Source organism: Triticum aestivum, chromosome 1B (assembly GCF_018294505.1).
Source record: "Triticum aestivum cultivar Chinese Spring chromosome 1B, IWGSC CS RefSeq v2.1, whole genome shotgun sequence".
NCBI lineage: Eukaryota > Viridiplantae > Streptophyta > Magnoliopsida > Poales > Poaceae > Triticum > Triticum aestivum.
Genome location: NC_057795.1, coordinates 303,202,703 through 303,223,187, shown reverse-complemented (window position 1 = coordinate 303,223,187; position 20,485 = coordinate 303,202,703). Strand labels below are relative to the sequence as shown.

Below are 20,485 nucleotides of genomic sequence, written 5' to 3'. Positions count from 1 at the left end.
TGGGCCAGCTGATGGCGGCTCTAGTCAAATATGCCGACTCTAATAGTACCATGGACCCCAAGTCTGACGATGAGAAGACAGGGAAGGGAAAGAAGAGCGGCAATGCTAAGGGCCCGCAACATAACCCGGCGAATCAAGGGGGCAACGGTAAACGCAAGGCTGATGGTAGCTCAGAGTTTGTGGCTAAAACCAATGCACAGGGCAACAATCAACGTTGTAAGGGTAGGCCGCCTCCTCGGTCCGGCGGGTCAGGTCCCACTCTTGAGCAGTTGCTAAATGAGCCTTGTCCAAGGCATGGCATGCCAGAGAAGCCAGCCACTCACCTTTGGAAGGATTGTATGATAGTGAAGGCTTTCAAAAACTCTAACGTGTTTGACGACAATCATGGACCGGGCGGCGGCTCAGGCGGCGGCGGTTTCCAGGGCCCGGGTTATGGAAGTGGTCGTTCTAATTCCAACTTCTAGGGCCCCCAAGGTCATCAGGGCGGTTTTAATCAAGGTAACCAGGGTGGTTACAATCAGCAATCCGGCCAGGGAGGTCAGCAGTAGCAGCAATCCGGATATCAGAGTAATCCAAAGCAGCTGAATAGTGGACAATATCATGTGTTTACCACCAGTTTGTGCAAATGGGACCAGAAACTTCATAAGAGGGTTGTGAACGCTATTGAGCCGACAGTTCCTCGTTACTTGCAATGGTCTGAGTAGCCTATTCTGTGGAGTAGGGAGGATCACCCTCCCCGGGTTGACAATCTGGGTCACTTGGCCTTGGTGGTGGCACCTCAAGTTGGTGGATACAAATTCACTAAAGTGCTCATGGATGGAGGCAGTAGCATCAACATCCTTTATTATGAGACTTTCCGTCGCATGGGGTTAACTAATAAAAATCATAAGACGTCCAACACTATTTTCCATGGAGTGGTGCCTGGTAAGTCTGCGTACCCGGTCGGCAAGATTGAGCTGGAGGTAGCCTTTGGAGATGAGCATGATTCCAGGGCTGAGAAGTTAACCTTTGAAGTGGTCAAAATCAGGAGCCCATACCACGCTCTTTTTGAATAGCCGACTTACGCCAAGTTCATGGCACGGCCGTGTTATGTTTATCTGCAGCTCAAGATGCAGGGTTATAAGGGAACTATCACAGTGCACGGGAGTCGGAAGATAGCCCTGGAATGTGAGGAAGGCGATGATGCTTATGCTGAGTCTGTCTGTGCAACAGAGGAATTGAAGTTTTACAAGGACAATGTTGACCCGGCGGATATGACGTCTTTGGAAATGCCAACTACAGAGCATGAGCCAGTGATGAAGTTTAAATCGGCCGATGACACCAAGCTGGTTGATTTTGTTCCTGACGACTCATCCAAGTAGTTCAGTATCAGTGCTAACATGGATCCCAAATAGGAAAGCGAGCTCATCAAGTTCATCCGTGAGAACCGGGGCATCTTTGCATGGAAACCTTCTGACATGCCGGGTGTACCGAGAGACACGCTGAGCACACTCTCAATATTGATCCAAAATTTAAGCCGGTCAAGCAGTTTCTTCAGCGGTTCAATGAGGGGAGGCGTAAGGCCATTGGTGAGGAAGTGGCCCGGCTCATGGCAGTTGGGTTCATTGTTGAGGTTTTTCATCCAAAGTGGTTGGCTAACCCGGTGCTAGTGCTTAAGAAGAATGGCACCTGGCGCATGTGTGTGGATTACATGGACTTTAACAAGGCATGTCCGGCTGATCCTTTTGCTCTCCCTCGTATTGATCAAATTATTAATGCTACGGTGGGTTGTGAGTGCTTGAGCTTTTTGGATGCTTATTTTGGTTATCATCAGATTAAGATGACAGTTAATGACCAGGAGAAGACGGCTTTCATCACTCCTTTTGGAGCCTTCTGCTATGTGTCTATGCCTTTTGGGCTCAAGAGTGCCGAGGTGACTTATCAGCGATGCGTGCAGAACTGTCTTCACAGTCAGATTGTGTGCAATGTTCATGCTTATGTAGACGGCATTGTGGTAAAGTCCAGAGAGAAGGAAACCTTGATAGATGATTTGAAAGAAACCTTTGATAATCTCCGGGTCTACAAGATGATGCTTAACCCGGCCAAGTGCGTTTTTGGGGTGCCAGCAGGCAAGCTTTTGGGTTTTCTGGTTTCTAATAGAGGCATTGAGGCTAACCCGGAGAAGATCAAGGCCATCACCTCCTTGGCTAAGCCGGCGTGTATCAATGATGTTCAGTGTCTGGCGAGTCGTATTGCGGCCTTAAGCCGGTTCATAAGCCAGTTGGGTGAGAAGGCTATCCCGATGTATCAGATGATGAAGAAAACAGATAACTTCATCTGGAGTGATGCTGTTAACGACGTGTTTGAGGACTTGAAGAGGCAGTTAGCTAAGCCGCCAGTTCTTGCTGCTCCCATTGATAAGGAGCCATTATTGTTATATGTGGCTGCTAACACCCGTGATGTCAGTGTGGCCATCGTGGTGGAGCGCAAGGAGGCTGGCAAGGAATATCCGGTTCAACGGCCAGTTTACTACATCAGTGAGGTGCTTATTGAGTCCAAGCAGAGATATCCACATTGGTAGAAGCTCGCTTATGGGGTGTTCATGGCCAGCCGGAAGCTTAAGCAGTATTTTTGGGTCACCCCATCACTGTGGTCAGTTCTGCTCCGTTAGGAGATATTATTCAAAACATAGAAGCCACAAAACGAGTCGCCAAGTGGGCCATTGAACTTGGGCCTCATGGTTTAAAGTATGTGCCACACACTGCTATCAAGTCTCAAGCACTGGTGGATTTCATCAATGACTGGACAGAGCTACAGAAGCCTGAAGAGAAGCTGGATAACACGTATTGGACTATTCAGTTTGTTGGGTCCAGGCAATTGGAGGGCTCGGGGGCTTGAGTTGTCTTAGCTTCCCCTCGAGGTGACAAATTTTGTTATGTGCTAAGGTTGATGTTTCCCTGTACTAACAATGCAGCTAAGTATGAGGCCTTGCTCCATGGTCTTCAGATGGCTAAGGAGATGAACTTAAGCCGGGTAAGGTGCTTTGGCGACTTAGATTTGGTGGCTCAACAAGTCTTAGGAAAATGGGATTCCAAGGATCCCCTCATGGCGGCTTATCACCGTGAAGTTGATGCTGTTCCTGGGTATTTCAAGGGTTATCAAGTGGAGCACATTGATTGCGGCTGATGCTTTAAGCCGGTTGGGATCTCAGCGTAAGCCGGTGCCACCTAACACTTTCTAGGATATTCTGCATAACCCTTCTGTCAAGTTGCCTACAGAGGAAGATCTCGTTGTTCTTGACCCGGAAGCACAATTAGTGGCGGCTCTTCACGTCATCCCAGACTAGACAGTACCATATTTGGCTTATATGACCCGGGGCGAGTTACCTGAGGATTAAACTTTGGCCAGACAGATAACCCGATGGTCTAAGTCAATGACAATTGCCAATGGTGAGTTACATCATCGCAGTGTCACTGGGGCATTTCAGCATCGTGTCTCTCCTGAGGAGGGTCAAGAGATTCTTCGTGAGATTCATGAAGGAGATTGTGGCCATCATGCCGGTTCAAAGTCCCTTGTGGCCAAAGCTTTTCGTCATGGATTCTATTGGCTGACAGCTCACGCTGATGCAGAGGATTTGGTCAGTAAATGTGATGGTTGTCAGAAATTTTCACGGCGGGCTCACGTGTCGGCTCAAGAATTGAGGATGATTCCAATTACTTGGCTGTTTGCAGTCTGGGGACTTGACATGGTTGGGCCTTTTAAAATATCCAAAGATAAAAATACCCACCTCTTGGTGGCGGTTGACAAATTCACAAAGTGGGTTGAAGCAGAGCCGGTCAGTAAGTGTGACGCGGCAACGGCGGTTCAATTCATTTAAAAGGTGATTTTCCGTTTTGGCTTGCCCCACAGTATCATAACTGATAATGGCACTAACTTGTCCAAAGGTGCTATGAAAGAGTTTTGTCAATGTGAGCATATTCGTCTTGATGTATCATTAGTAGCTCGCCCTCAATCCAATGGTCAAGCTGAAAGAGCCAATCAAGAAATTTTGAGAGGCATCAAACCCCGGCTTATGGTTCCTTTGCAACGGACACCGGGTTGTTGGGTGGAGGAGTTACCTTCTGTCATATGGAGTATCAATACTACCCCCAATAGGTCTACGGGTTACACACCTTTCTTGATGGTTTACGGAGCAGAGGGGGTTCTCCCTAGTGAGATCCTTCATGACTCTCCTCACGTGGCAGCTTACATTGAAGCTGATAATGAGCAGGCACATCAAGATGCACTAGACCTCTTGGATGAGAAGCGTGACCTTGCAGCAGCCCGTTCGGCGATTTATCAGCAAGACCTGTGCCGTTACCATAGCCGTCGGGTTAAGTCCAGAACCTTTCAAGAAGGTGACTTGGTGCTCCGTCTCATCCAATATCAAACTGATATGCACAAGTTGTCCCCACCTTGGGAAGGGCCTTTTGTGGTCGGCAAGAATTTAAACAACGGGTCATACTACCTTATCGATGTTCGAGAGCACAAAGACTCACGTAAGTCGGAGGAGAACACCCGCCGGCCGTGGAGTATCGCTCATCTTCGGCCTTACTACAATTGAGCCGACGGCTCTTATGATGTACATATTTTTGACGATGTATATATTATGATAAATAATAAAGCAGGACCTCTCTCCTTTTCATCCTCAACGATCATGTGTCTTCATCATAATTCCAAAGACCAATTGGGGGCTGATCGTATTCGAATCTAGCTTAACTCCTTTGGCACAACTTCCTGATCGTATTCGAATCATAGCTGTTCAAACCTCTTGATCATATGGGGGCTGGATTTGTATTCGAATCATAGCTTAACCCCTTTTGGTCCGACCCTGATCGTATTCGAATCAGAGTCGTTAAAAATTTAGACCGCTGGGGGCTGATCGTATTCGAATCTAGCTTAACTCCTTTGGCACAGCTTCTTGATCGTATTCGAATCATAGCTGTTCAAACAATTTGATCATTTGGGGGCTGGATTGTATTTGAATCATAGTTTAACCCCTTTTGGTCCGACTCTGATCGTATTCGAATCAGAGTCGTTAAAAAAGTCTCAAGTAGTCCTGGCCATGGGAAGCCCGGCCCGGCCGACCTGGCCCGGCCCGGCCTGGCCCGACGCTGCTCCCGCGCCGGGCTCGGGCCTAGATTTTGAGCCTGATGGCCGGTCCGGGTCGGGCCTGGGCCCATCGATTTTGCAATTTCCTAAAGGGGCCTGGCCCGTGGCCCGAGGCCCGTTGGGCTTTTACGTGTTCGGGCCGGGATCGGGCCTAAAAACCAGGCCCGATGGCCGGGCCGGGCCGGGCCCGGGCCTGGGTTTATTTCCTCGGGCTTGGCTAGGCCCGGCCCGAAGCCCGGCCCGGCCCAAGGTTTGCCCAGGTATAGTCTCAAGGTCACTTGGGGGCTTCTTGTTCAAACATAGGTGTCATTCACCAAAGAGAACATAGCTGTCGGTACCCACTTGATCGGCGCAATGCCAAAAGTCACTTGGGGGCTTCCTGTTCAAACATAGGTGTCATTCACCACAGAGAACATAGCCTTTAACCTTTTGGTCCGGCTTATTGATCGTATTCGAATCAGAAGCCTCGTGTTTTTTCTCTCCTTGTGGATTTAAGTCTTTTAAAAACAGGTTTCCGGGTTTCTTTTGATACTTTTTTGCTTACGTTTGAAGCATATATGTGGCTTCAATCAATCCGGCTTGACTTTGGACGATAAGTTGCCAGCATATGAGAATCATCAAACACTTGGAAGTTTTGGCTTCTAAAGGTTGGGTTATCACCCTTTACTGCACAGGTCATGTAAATTGGCAGTACAAATTCAATATCACAGGTATGATATTACTATTACAGTTATATTTCAAGCTCGGATTCATAACAGGCTTATCTATGACTCCTTTTTACACATCGATGGTTATATGTGAGATATTATGACCCGCCCTGCGGTAAACCGCCAAGGGATCTTGTGATCTATTTCTGTGTGCAGGATGGTTCAAGGATTTTCTTATGCACAAGTCAAACAAATGATAAGTATCAAAAGGGTAAATATAAGAGGGCGGCTTAACAGTGTTGAGCACCAAAACGTGCACGATGGCACGACAGAGAAAAGTCATTGCTACCCTATTACATGACTCCCCGAGTCTAAATGATCAATTGTTTTTCAGTCACAGATATAAACCGCCCAGCGGATCAATCTTCCTGCCTCTACTGGCCCGAGGCTTCTGGATCAACCCTCTCCGCTTCTTTGTCCTGTTCCACGTCCTGGAAGGTTGATGACGACCAGTTAATGCCATTCAAAGCTTGAAACTCAGCTTCATCATCAATTAGCCTAGACGGGTCAACTTCAGGGGCAAAGGTGTGCTTATGGATTGGGGAGATCGGGCTTGTCACTTTATAAGTCGGTGTTGGCTGCCTCTGATTTCCCACGTCATAAGCCGGATGATACTTGGTGAGATCTATTTCATTGGCAATTAGGCTGGCCACAGGACGTATCTCCTTCACGCAAGCAGCAAAGTCCGTTTGTTCAAACGGAGTGCCATCCTCCTTGAGGCTGGGGTACCCAATGGTGATGTCGGCTGGGTCTAATTCCGGCAGCCATGCTTTGTCCCGGCTTAAGGCAGATACGGCTCCGGCTCTTGCAGATGAACGCTTTACTACATTAAACCGCTGGGGTAGCACAGAAAGCTTCCTTAGCACGTCAACCAAGAGCGTGGGGGCTTCATTGGACAGAGCAACTGTGCCTAATGCGCGCTGGGCACCAGTGTAAAGCTGCTCTACCAATATATAAACCGCCTTCAGCTTCACAAGCATAGTAATAATAGGTGAGTTAAAAATAGTTCATATGATCAAGAGAGAGATTCAACACTTGACACTCGTCAGGTGGCTTACCAAAGATAGCCGAGACCATCTGAGACACATGGCATTTTAAGCCGGAAAATTCAGTGGTCATCTCTTCAAGAGCCGCCTCTGCTTTTTTAGCTCGATGGGTCAAGGCAATCTTTTCTTCAGCCCGGGCCTTTTTCTCAACTTCAAAGTCGGCTTTCAGTTTTTCTTGTTCAGATACGCTAAATTCAAATTTTGAGTTTGCCCTCTGGGTCTCAGTCTCCTGCAACTCCAAGCGATTCTTCAATTCAGACATCTCTGATTGAAGTTGAGTAGTGGTGGTATATTGATAAACCGGATCAACATCATAATTCAAAAGTTAGTTCAACATATCAAGTCTGAAGCCTTTTGCATGCAATAACACTTGGCACTTGGGGGCTAATGTCTACCGAAATTTCTATTTAAGTGGCGGCTTATGAGAATAAGTCCCAAGCACTTTGCAAGCAAGAGTACTTGGCACTTGGGGACTAATGCATATTGCTATTGAAAGCTAAACAAGTATCATCTTCCATACATGAATATAAAGGACCGGCTCATTCATGCTGATTAAACCGGCCCTTGGGGACTACGGATTAAGTCGGATGATCAAAGGGTTCTACCAAAGGATATGACTTATGCTCATGGTTCATCTAAGTCTACAACATATGTATCATAAATAGTAGACTTGGGGGCTAGCATAGTAAGCATAACTCAGTAGAGGAAGAATTCGTACCTCAAATTTCTGGTGCATTTGGGTCACCATGTCTACTTCAAGATTGCGGCTGTTGTGCACTTGGCTAAGATAACCAGAAAAAACCTCGCTAATGCTCAAGTGGGAGTAATCAGCCATATCAAATCTGACTTTACGTCGTTCAATATGCTCCTCCTTGGCAGAATGCTTGGCTAGCACAGTGGGCCTTCCCAGTTCTCTAAAGCCGATGGCAGTGATTGTCACATCTTCATCAAGAACATCAGCCGTCTTCGGTAGACTAGAGACTTCAGGGTTTAAAGACTCATCAATGGCTCGCTCCATAGGGGGGTCAGAAGTTGCTGGCAGGTTATCCAGATGATTGGGGGATAGAGATCTCAGGTGCTGGAGTCTGCAGCTCCGATTCATTGACCTTTGGATCTTCAACTGGCTTGTTCTTCCGAGCCCTCTTGCTGGGTTTTGCTTTTCCGCTGCATGAGTCAAAAAGGTCAGTACAAAGCATAAAAGGATTGTAATGAGTAAAGGATAAGTAAATCTTCATTACCCTGGAGCGGTCTTGAAAGCCGGCATATTGGACTGGATTGAGTCACCGAACGAATGTGAAGTTTCCTGATAATTTGAATCAGAAGAGTTGAGCGGTTGACGAGTGAGACCCGCCAAAGGATAGAAAGAGTTTAAGTCGGAGGTGACCTCATTTCGGTGCTTCTTCGGCATATTCGGTAAGCCGGAGGAGAGTTTCGCATCTTTGCTGGTCTGGGTCTGCCTCCGGCTCTCATGAATCTGTTGCTTCAAAATAAAGTGATGATCCAGATTAGCTAAGGGGTGTGAAAATCTTACTTTTCAGGTTACTCTTCTGATTTTTTGTCTTGGCAAAGGCTCGGAGTCGGAGGAAATAATAGTTACCTCTTCTTCCACTCCCTGACTCGTTCCCGTGTCATCTTGATGATAGTCCGTGTCAATAAGATGGTTGAAAAAAGATCCAAGAGAGTCAAGGGCTACCTCCGACTCAGAGGAGTCCTCCAGTTGAAGCAATTCAGAAGCGCTGGGCTTTTTCCCTCTTTTCTTGGTGGCGGCTCTCCTGGCGGATTTCTTGGCCTTCCTGGCTCTCTTTGCAGCCTCATGATCATATTCTTTCTTCCAAAACTCGTCCTCAGCCTGTGAAAATCAACAAAGGTTTGAGTTAAGACAAAACATCAAAGATGAAGGTAAATTAACTAAGTTTGGCGGCTTACCCCTGGAGCTGGGTTAGCTTTGCAGAAAGGGCTTAGGCCCACCCTACCACAGTGTTCTAGGCTTTCATTCAAAAGCGACTTCGTCATATCATTATTAACATCATCAGGTAAATCGTCAGGGCTGTGACGCAGAGGATCCTTTGTGTCACCTGTGTAAGTGCACATTAACACAGAGCGGCGGCTCAACGGGATGATCCGCCATGCGACCCAGCATCGGACCAAGTCAATGCCATTTAAGCCGTTCTCCAAAAGAGCCTTGACTTTAGCAATGGTAGGGGCGAGCTTCTGGCAATCAACAGTGGACAACTTGTCTGGAAGAGGATGATTGGACTCGAGGCGCAGGGCGCGAAAGCCGGGCAGAGGGTTCTATTCAGCCGGAGAAGTATCTTGGCAGTAGAACCATGTCTGGTTCCAATCCTTGGGATGACTTGGTGGCTGCGCATAAGGAAAAAATGGTGTCTCTTTGTCGTTGGATTGAGACCCCGCCAAGTTCCAAGCTAGGTCCGCTAGAGTATTCATTCTGGCGGTTCAAGTAAAAGTATTCTCTGAAAAGCTCCAAGGTGGGCTCTTCTTCAAGGAACACCTCACTGAACACTTGAAAGTTGCATATGTTAGACACGGAGTTGGGTCCGATGTCTTGAGGATGGAGGTCGAAAAAGCGCAGAAAATCTCTGAAGATCTTAGAGCCGGGCGGCAAGAAGCCCCGGTTCATGTGATCAGTGAAAATGATGACCTCCCCATCTTTGTGTTCAGGCTTCTCTTCTGTCGGTTTAGGAGGGCGATAAGACATGACGTCCTTTTTGGGCAGATAGCCGGTTTTCACAAAATCGTCAAGTGTACTCTCCGTGACGATGGATTTGACCCAATTACAAGAAGTGGTTGTTTTGGGCGGCATTGTGAAGAAGGAAGCCTAAAAAAGAGTAAATTTGCCGGTTCAGTTTTATGCCGGAGGAAAAAGTATTACAAGCACATATTCAGACTGGCGGCTTATAAAGGGGCCTAATGGTATATGACTAATTATGTCAGGTTATTTAAGCCGCCATGAGCAGTCAGATTATTTAAGCCGCCATGAGCAGTGTGGTGTTATCTATTGAGCATTACCATTAAAAGCCACTGGCATGAGCCGCCATGGCTAGGTGGATCTATCAAAGTGCAGTTTTTGGCTAAGTGCTACACAAACAGGTTTCACAGATTGCAATCATTATTTTGGATCAGCGGCAGTTCAGAAAAAGGAAATAATTCAAGACCTAAAAACCGGTATAGGAAGTTCATAAGCTATAATGAGATCTCTTTCCAAAGAAAGGGGGTCCGCTGGTATTAAAGGTGGAGGCAAAACAACCACCGCATAAGTTCTACATTGTTTTTGGATCAAAATATGCTACGATGGAGGAATAATGGAGAAACGATGAAGAACACGACGAACAGTCAGGAACCCTAGTGCAATCTAACGCGCTGGAGAAGAAGCACTTAAAGGTGCAGATTCAATCGTGGCGGGGCGTCGGCGTGCTCTGGTCCAACACAGGTTGATGCAGTGGCCGAGCTTGAGGAGGACGAGGTGCTCTGTGGCGGCGGCGGAGCTCGAGCGGCAGAAGGTCGCGAGAGGAGGAAGACGCTGAAAGGGGGAGAATGATGAAAGACTGGTCGTGGCTATTTATAAGGAAAGACTCATAAGTGGGCGCGAAAAACGAGGAGACCAAAACATGGTTATCTAGATGCTCAGGCGCCTCATCTCGGACGGTTATTAAGATAAAGATCCATTGAGATATGTTGGATAAAGTGTGAATTAATGACAGGTGACGTCATGGCGGGTTATCACAAATCCAGCAGATGACGTCATGGCGGGTTATAAATTTTCGCACGAATGAAGAGCAGAAGATTTTTCTTAAGTGTTGAAGATTGACATGAACCAGTTCAAATCAATCTGGGGCCTAATGTTGGGGATATAACTATTAGGTATGACCCACACAGGAGGGGCCGGGTTATACCTATGGTGATTCATCATATGAAGCCCAAGACGATATTTGAAGATGGCGGTTCAGTTAAGGGCCCAAGGCCCAAAGGCGGCTTAAGGCCCGTAGAGATAAACTAGCATATATGTATACTTGTATTGTAAGGCAAGAATAGATAGTCACCGAGCCGTACACTGTTTATGAGCCCGCTGGGACTCCATGAGCCGATGGGCATCGACCTCTGTATATAAAGGGACGACCCGACGACGGTTCAGGACAAGTAACATCAGATCGAAAGCTAGGTCAAGCGGATTCACTCCCTGGTAATTTAGACATAAGCAATACCACCTCAAACTTGATTAGGCCTTTACCTTCACCGCAAGGGGGCGAACTACTATAAACTCTCGTGTCCTTTGTCTCGTTTAAACCCCTTTAAGCTTCCTAGTTGCGATGGCTCCACGACTAAGTCCTTTTTCTAGGACATCTGCCGTGACCTTTCCACGACAATAGGGGATCAGTTGTAGCCTCTTTCGATAAGTAAGAGTGTCGAACCCAACGAGGAGCTAAAGGTAGAACAAATATTACCTCAAGTTCTATCGACCACCGATGCAACTCTACGCACGCTTAACGTTCGCTTTACCTAGAACAAGTATGAAACTAGAAGTACTTGGTAGGTGTTGTTGGATAGGTTGCAAGATAATAAAGAGTACGTAAATAAAAACTAGGGGTTGTTTAGATAAAAACACAACTAAAATAGTTTTATTAGAGAGCTTTTTGTCATGAGAAAGTTATTTGTCCCTAGGCAATCGATAACTAAAACGGTAATCACTATTGCAATTTTATATGAGGGAGAGGCATAAGCTAACATACTTTCTCTTCTTGGATCATATGCACTTATGATTGGAACTCTAGCAAGCATCCGCAACTACTAAAGATCATTAAGGTAAAACCCAACCATAGCATTAAAGTATAAAGTCCTCTTTATTCCCATACGCAAACAACCTACTTACTCGGGTATGTGCTTCTGTCACTCACGCCACCCACCATAAGCAAATCATGAACATATTGCAAACCCTACAACGGGGATCCCTCATGCTTGTGCGACACGAAGAGCACCATAGGAAAACACCAATAATAAAACATGCAACTCAAACCAATCACGATCATCAATGAACCCATAGGACAAAACAGATCTACTCAAACATCATAGGATAGCCATACATCTTTGGGAAATAATATATAGCGTTGAGCACCATGTTCAAGTAGAGATTACAGCAGGGATAAGAGGTGTTACACCGCTGCATAGAGGGGGAGAGAGTTTGTGATGACGGCGGTGAAGTTGTTGGTGTAGATCTCCGTCACGATGATGGCCCCAGCGGCGTTCCAGCGCCATCGGGAGAGATGGGGAGAGAGCCCCCCTTCTTCTTCTTCTTCCTTGACCTTCCCCCTAGATGAGAGAAGGGTTTCCCCTCTAGTCCATGGCCTCCATGGCAGCGGAGGGGTGAGAGCCCTTCCGAGATTGGATCTCTCTTTCTGTTTCCTTCTGTTTCTCCACTCCCTGATTATGCCCTTTCACCGTTTCTTAAATTCCCGGAGATCCATAACTCCGATTGGGCTGAAATTTGGACACGATTTTTATCCAGATATTGGCTTTCTTGCGGAGAAAGAAGGGCATCAAACGCCTTACGGAGTGGCCACGAGGGCCTAGGGCGCGCCCTACCCCCTGGGGCACGCCCCCTGCCTCATGGGCTCCTCGGGCATCGTCTCACATTGATTCCACTTCCCAAAATTCACATATATTCCAAAAAAAATCTCCGTAAGTTTTTATCCCGTTTGGACTCCGTTTGATATGAATTTTCTGTGAAACAAAAAACATGCAACAAACAGGAACTGGCACTGGGCACTGGATCAATATTTAAGTCCCAAAAATAGTATAAAAAGTTGCCAAAAGTATGTAAAAGTTGTAGAATATTGGCATGGAACAATCAAAAATTATAGATACGATGGAGACATATCAATAGTAATGTCACTATCTACAAAGCTTGACTTGTCGCAAAAGTTTTTCGACAAGTTCAAGGTGTTGACTACGATCAGATTTTCTCAATCGTAGCGATGCTTAAGTCTGTCCGAATCATGTTAGCAATTGCCGCATTTGATAATTATGAAATCTGGCAAATGGATATCAAAATTGCATTCCTTAATGGATTTCTTAAAGAAGAGTTGTATATGATGCAACCAGAAGGTTTTGTCGATCCTAAATGTGCTAACAAAGTGTGCAAACTCCAGGGATCCATCTGTGGACTGGTGCAAGCATCTCGGAGTTGGAATATACGCTTTGATAAGGTGATCAAAGCATATGGTTTTATACAAACTTATGGTGAAGCCTGTATTTACAAGAAAGTGAGTGGGAGCTCTGTAGCTTTTCTGATAATATATGTGGATGACATATTGTTGATCGGAAATATAGAATTTCTGGATAGCATAAAAGGATACTTGAATAAGTTTTTTTCAATGAAAGACCTCGGTGAAGCTGCTTACATATTGGGCATCAAGATCTATAGAGATAGATCAAGACGCTTGATAAGATTTTCAATGACTACATACCTTGACAAGATTTTGAAGTAGTTCAAAATGGAATTCAAAGAAGGAGTTCTTGCCTATCTTGCAAAGGTGTGAAGTTGAGTAAGACCCAAAACCCGACCACAACAGAAAATAGAAAGAGAATGGAGGTCATTCCCTATGCCTCAGCCATAGGTTCTATAGAGTATGCTATGTTGTGTACTGGACCTATTGTGCACCTTGCCATGAGTTTGGCAAGGGGGTACGATAGTGATCCAGGAGTGGATCCCTGGATAGCGGTCAAAATTATCCTTAGTTACCTTAAAGAGGACAAAGGAAATGTTTCTCAGTTATGGAGGTGATAAAGAGTTCATCATAAAGAGTTACGTCGATGCAAGCTTTTACACCGATTCGAATGACTCTAAGTCTCAATCTGGATAGGTATTGAAAATGGGAGCAATTAGCTGGATTAGCTCCAGGCAGAGCGTTGTAGACATAGAAATTCGTGAAATGCATATGGATCTGAATGTGGCAGACCCGTTAACTAAATTTCTCTCACAAGCAAAACATGATCACACCTTAGTACTCTTTGAGTGTTAATCACATAGCGATGTGAACTAGATTATTAACTCTAGTAAGCCCTTTGGGTGTTGGTCACATGGCGATGTGAACTATGGGTGTTAATCACATAAAGATGTGAACTATTGGTGCTAAATGACAAGGCGATGTGAACTAGATTATTGACTCCAGTGCAAGTGGGAGACTGAAGGAAATATGCCCTAGAGGCAATAATAAAGTTGTTATTTTATATTTCCTTATTCATGATAAAGGTTTATTATTCATGCTAGAATTGTATTGATCGGAAACCTTGATACATGTGTCAGTACATAAGCAAACACCATGTCCCTAGTGAGCCTCTACTAGACTAGCTAGTTGATCAAAGATGGTTAAGGTTTCCTAACCATGGACATGAGTTGTCATTTGATAACAGGATCACATCATTAGGAGAATTATGTGATGGGCAAGACCCATCCGTTAGCTGAGCATTTGATCATATAGTTTATTGCTACTGCTTTCATGTATGTCAAATACATATTCCTTTGACTATGAGATCATGCAACTCCTGAATACCGAAGGAATACCTTGTGTGCTATCAAACGTCACAAAGTAACTGGGTGATTATAAAGATGCTCTACAGGTATCTCTGAAGGTGTTTTGTTGGGTTGGCGTGAATCAAGATTAGGATTTGTCACTCCGAGTATCAGAGAGGTATCTCTGGGCCCACTCGGTAATGCACATCATAATAAGCCTTGCAAGAAAATGACTAATGAGTTAGTCACAGGATGATGTATTACGGAACGATTAAAGAGACCTACCAGTAACGAGATTGTACTAGGTATAGAGATACCAATGATCGAATCTCAGGCAAGTAACATACCAACGGACAAAGGGAATAATGTATGTTGTCATAACGGTTCGGCCAATAAAGATCTTCGCAGAATATGTGGGAGCCAATACGAGCATCCAGGTTCCGCTATTGGTTATTGACCAGAGAGGAGTCTCGGTCATGCCTACATAGTTCTCGAACCCGTAGGGTCCGCACGCTTAACGTTCGATGACGATTTGTATTATATGAGTTATGTGATTTGGTGACCGAATGTTGTTCGGAGTCCCAGATGAGATCACGGACATGACGAGGAGTCTCGAAATGGTCGAGAGGTAAAGATTGATATATTGGATGATAGTATGCGGACACCGGAAGTGTTCCAGAATGTATCGGGTACATATTGGAGTACCGGGGGGTACCGGAACCCCCCGGGCAAAGATATGGGCCATATGGGCCATAGGAGGGAGGCACACCAGCCCACAAAGGGGTGGCGCGCCTCCCATAGGGAAGGAGGCCGAATTGGACTAGGAGGGGGAGGCGCCCCCCTTTCCTTTCCCCCTCTCTCTCTTTCCTCCTTTCCCCTTCCGGTAAAAGGAAAGGGGGGTGAATCCTACTAGGAGCCCAAGTAGGACTCCTCCTACTTGGTGCGCGGCTAGGGCTGGCCTCCTCCCCCTCCCTCCTTTATATACGTGGGGAGGGGGCGCCTACAACACGCATCAATTGTTCCAAGCCGTGTGCGCCCCCCCCCCCTCCACAGTTTACGCCTACGGTCATATTCACGTAGTGCTTAGGCAAAGCCCTGCGCGGATCACTTCATCATCACTGTCACCACGCCGTCGTGCTGATGGAACTCTCCCTCGACACTTTGCTGGATCAAGAGTTCGAGGGACGTCATCGAGCTGAACGTGTGCAGAATTCAGAGGTGCCGTACGTTCGGTGCTTGATCGGTCGGAACGAGAAGAAGCTCGACTACATCAACCACATTAACAAACGCTTCTGCTTTCGGTCTACGAGGGTACGTGGACACACTCTCCCCCTCTCATTTCTATGCATCTCCTATATAGATCTTGCGTGAGCGTAGGATTTTCTTTGAAATTGCATGCTACGTTCCCCAACAATATCTCACTTCAGATGATATATCTGTAGTGTAGCACATCGGGTATGGTTTACAAAGGGTGATTCCTCGCTCACCACTCCTGATGATGATTGTCGTGCAACACCTCAAGCGTGAACCCATCGAGGGCGATTCCTCCAAGTTCACCTTGATATTTTACCAAAGGTGTGAACCTATCGAGGATGGTTCCTCTGAGTTAACCATGATGGTAAAGACACACTGTTACCTTTAATTGTTACTAAAGGACTGAAGGGACTGGTGGTATCACCCCGGTGGAGGTGGACCCGGGTTCCCGACAGTCTCGTGATAAGTCGGGTCGATCCCAAGGGTACCCCGCGAGAGTTATTGACGTGGCACGACCGGGCAGGCAGAGACCACCCAGGAGAGAGGTGGGCCTGGTCCCTTGTCGTAAGACCGTGAGACGGGGCGACAAGAGCACCGATCATCTCCGTGAGCTACTAATACACTAACAGGTTTGGATATTTGATATGAGTAGGCCTCTGGACTTTTCGCACTAACCACCACGCGGGATAAGTTACGGGTACTCGGCGTCGTACATTTTTCCGAATGTTCTGTCAGATGTCCAGTTCAGCATTGTGGCATGGCTGAGCCGGCACCATGCAGGATAGAGGTGGTGCCTGGGTCCGCTATCACAGATTACAATATAGATCAGATGTAAGTCTTGCGAGTTCTTTGGATGAGTACTCAGCGTGCACATTTGATACATATGCATATCTAGTATATATCTGATGTAAGTCTTGCGAGTTCTTTGGATGAGTACTCAGCGTTGTTTTGCTACTCTTTTCCTACTACCCGGTTGCTATGATCAGATGATGGATCCCAGGAACCAGAGAATCTCGAGGATGATTACTACAAGGAGACCGATGACCAGGAGTAGTTTGGAGGCCCCGGGCAGGAGGCCTACGCCCTTTTGATCTAGTTTTTATATGAGATCCTAGCTTAATAGGAATAATAGACTACTCATATTAACAAGGAATTGCTTCTTTTTCGGGAGCCCATTCGAAAAGAACTCCAAAGTTAAACGTGCTTGGCTTGGGGTAATTCTAGGATGGGTGACTGACCAGGAAGTAGCTCCTAGGTGCGCACGAGTAAGTACAAAGTGCACAAGAAAAACTAGTGTTGATTTGTGTGGCTAGTCTTGATCCCACGGGCGTAACAGGGTGTTACAATTTGGTATCAGAGCTGACCCTCACGGCTATACGGACATTTTTGCGGGTCAGGTGTGCGGGCAGGTGGCGCATGACGTTGTTTTGCTTAGCTTCTTAAGGCAAACTTGTCTAGTTATGTTTGTACTCATATATTGTTGCTTTCGCTGACTTACGTATTCGGGTCCTCATGACCCTTTGTTTGTAATATAACTCCCTTATGTTTGAATTTGTGTTTAGAGTTCTGTTGTGATATCTTTCTGTGAGTCTCTGATCTTGATCGTGCACATTTGCATGTATGATTAGTGCACGATTGACTCAGGAGTGTCATAGGTGGGTTGTACCTTAATGAGCCTAATGGACTGATATGCATGTTGCTAAATGTAGATTGCTCTGTATATAGGAGATCGTGCACATTTGCGTGTATGATTGTGCCATGTAACGTTTTCTTCCCTGTCTATCACGATTACAATATTTGACACAACCACTCAAACTTCTCGTGACCAATTTAATGGTTTTCACAAAAACTGTAAAACCCGATTGGTAAATCGCTTGAAAGGTAAATATCCAATTCAAACGAAATTTGTCGAAATGCCATTCGGTAAGCCAAGGGGTTTCTCAATTTACCACTCGGTTTTTTCCTCTACATAAAAATGGTATGTAGATTTTCTAGTTTCAATCATGCAATTAAACAGAGCATATGACTACATTGTTTTTTTAAATAACAGAACATTTAGATGTGGTTGGGGAGGAGGAGAGGACGAACGGATGCCGGCTAGCCGCACCTAAACCCTGGCTAGCCCTCCACCATTCATGGCTAGCCAAGTGGTAGCCGCACCTCCTCGTCCCCCAGGAGGACCGCTCGGCTAGCCACCCGAGCCACACCGTTAGCCGGGGTTTGGAGGCAGGGGCGTCTGATTTGGCCGGGATGGAGGGAAGCGGTGGTGGGGATGGAGGGAGGCGAGCGTTGAGGGTGGAATGAGCTCTGGACCACCGGAGAAAAGGATAAGGGTTAGTTTCTCTTTCTTTTAATTATTTTTCTTCATTTCTTCTTTCTTGATTTTTTTTGTCGATCAAACATGTTTGTTTTGATAAACTTCTCTAACCATATTTTTTTATTCATACAGTTTTTTTAAATATAATAAATTTTCCAAAAATTTAAAATTTTGGCCGAAAACCTTTCATCTGCTTAAATCGGACCGGACCTGTTTTGACGAAAACCCTGAAAATTTGCAACCATGCGTGTAGAATACTGACTTTTTTAGGGTGAATACTGACTTTTTAAAGGCACCATCTAGTGGATTCTAGTGGACGACAGCAGGCGATTCATGATCAGATAAAAAACCGATTCATGCCGCCTTTTAGCATTCTTAATTAGCGGACCTAATAAGGGCCTGATGAGAAAACAGGTACCCGAACCGAAAGATCGAGGAACGTACACGAGCTCAGATAATTTTCACACGCTGACTTGGATCGAGTGAGCTCGGGGATGGAAGGCGGCAAGAACCACTTCGTCCTGATCCACGGCGTCTGTCACGGCGCGTGGTCCTGGTACAGGGTGGCCACCGCCCTGGAGGCCGCCGGCCACCGCGTTACCGCGATGGACATGGCCGGGTGCGGCGCCAGCCCCGGGCGCGGCGAGGAGGTGGCGTCCTTCGAGGAGTACAGCCGGCCGCTGCTGGACGCAGTGGCGGCGCTGCCGGAGGGCGAGAAGGCGGTCCTCGTCGCCCACAGCTTTGGCGGGCAGAGCCTCGCGCTGGCCATGGAGAGGCACCCGGAAAAAGTCTCCGTGGCCGTGTTTGTCACGGCCACCATGCCCGCCGCAGGGAAGCCCATGACGTACGCGTTCAAACAGGTACTCGAAATCCCGTGTACGCAAATGCAAATTACAGTAGCTTCCATTTTCTTCCTGACCATTAATCATAGTACGAAAACTGTTAGCTATCGCAAGGGAAAGGGCCAGATTTCTTCATGGATTGCACGCTCGGAAGCACCGGTGATCCCCGGAATCCGGATAAGACGTTTCTGTTCGGACCAAAGTACATGGCGCGGAGAGTGTATCAGCTGAGCCCTCCTGAGGTATATGTTATTACTTTTCAGTGGCCGTTTGTTCCTCAATTTCTCCTTATACTTCCTTCCTCTGATCTGATGTATGGTGCAATATAATACGTATAATGCAGGATCTGACCCTGGGAATTGCGATGGTGAGGCCGTCACGGCGGTTCCTAAATGACGACACGATGAACGGGGACGTCCTGACGTCGGCGAGGTACGGAGGGGTGAGGCGTGTGTACGTCGTGGCCGAGGACGACGAGTGGAAGCCGGCGGAGATGCAGCGGCTGATGGCCTCGTGGAACCCCGGCACTGAAGTCGTGGGATTGCAGGGAGCTGATCATATGCCCATCTTCTCAAAGTCGAGGGAGCTCTCAGAATTACTCATGGTGATTGCCAACAAGTACTACCCAGGAAGCTGAGTTGGTTAGATGGCTTCAGTGGAAGCCAATTTCAGACTGAGGTTAAAAATAATTCCTCAGGTCCCACGTTGAACTTTTCGTGGAAGAGAATTTCAGATTGAGCCCTCATCGGTCCCTTGCGACAATCACGGGCCTAAGGCATGGCCTAGTTGTTGGTTCTCACACAGGTCACGATGCCGCAGTGTAAGAGTGAGACAAGGGTTTGAGGGTTTTCTCAACCTATGTTTTTTTTTTTTTTTTGCGGGGGGTTTTCTCAACCTATGTGACAAGGTTTTCCGTGTGCAAAATGTTGGGGAGCTGTCTTACCTCGTAGGTCAATTTGTTTCTTCATCGACATCGCAGGAAGTCGAAATAGTATCATACTCCCGCCGTTTTAAAATAAGTGTCTCAACTTTATACTAGCTCTAATATAAATTTGTACTAAGCTCAAGACACTTATTTTAAGACGGTGGGAATATTAATTAGTGATTGCCTGCACAAGGAAACTTCAAGCATTGAAATTACGATACATTCATCGTAAATCTACGATTGAGCCACGATGGTGCAATATAAATATATAATGCAGGATCTCCTTACTCCCTCTGTTTTAGTTAGTTTGTTAGAATAAATTCGAACCGTTGATCATTCCAGGACCAAGCAATCATACGAGGCACGATACCGAGATTTGTTAACGAGGTTCATCGATATGGCTACATCCCCGGGGCTTGACTACGGGCGCTCCTCCCCGTGACACCGTCACAATACCGCACACCGGCCACCTAGGCGCCGGCACACGTCGCCGGCTCCCCCTTGCGCGCATGTGCTATTATGTTGGCATATGTTACATCGTGTGTCTAGCCCCGCTATATATGAGAAGTCTAGGATACAAGTGTCTTACTAGGACACGACTCCATATCCTATGTAAACACAATACAACTACAAGTCCAACTGTAACCTACCTTGTACACTATATTCGACACAACTCTAACAAACCCCACCATGGCGAATATTCTTCACCACCCTGGATTTGTCCATGCGCCAAACTTCC

At 46.5% G+C, this 20,485-nt stretch overlaps 1 protein-coding gene across 1 annotated transcript; it reads left to right on the top strand.

Annotated features, from left to right (window-relative positions):
* Positions 1-18,457: 18,457 nt before the first annotated feature.
* LOC123090557 (probable esterase PIR7A) lies at positions 18,458-19,704 on the top strand. The gene is made up of 3 exons (XM_044511873.1): positions 18,458-18,839; positions 18,926-19,063; positions 19,165-19,704. Exons 1-3 carry the CDS (start codon positions 18,474-18,476, stop codon positions 19,456-19,458), a joined length of 798 nt encoding a protein of 265 aa, XP_044367808.1. The 5' UTR covers positions 18,458-18,473; the 3' UTR covers positions 19,459-19,704.
* Positions 19,705-20,485: the final 781 nt, after the last annotated feature.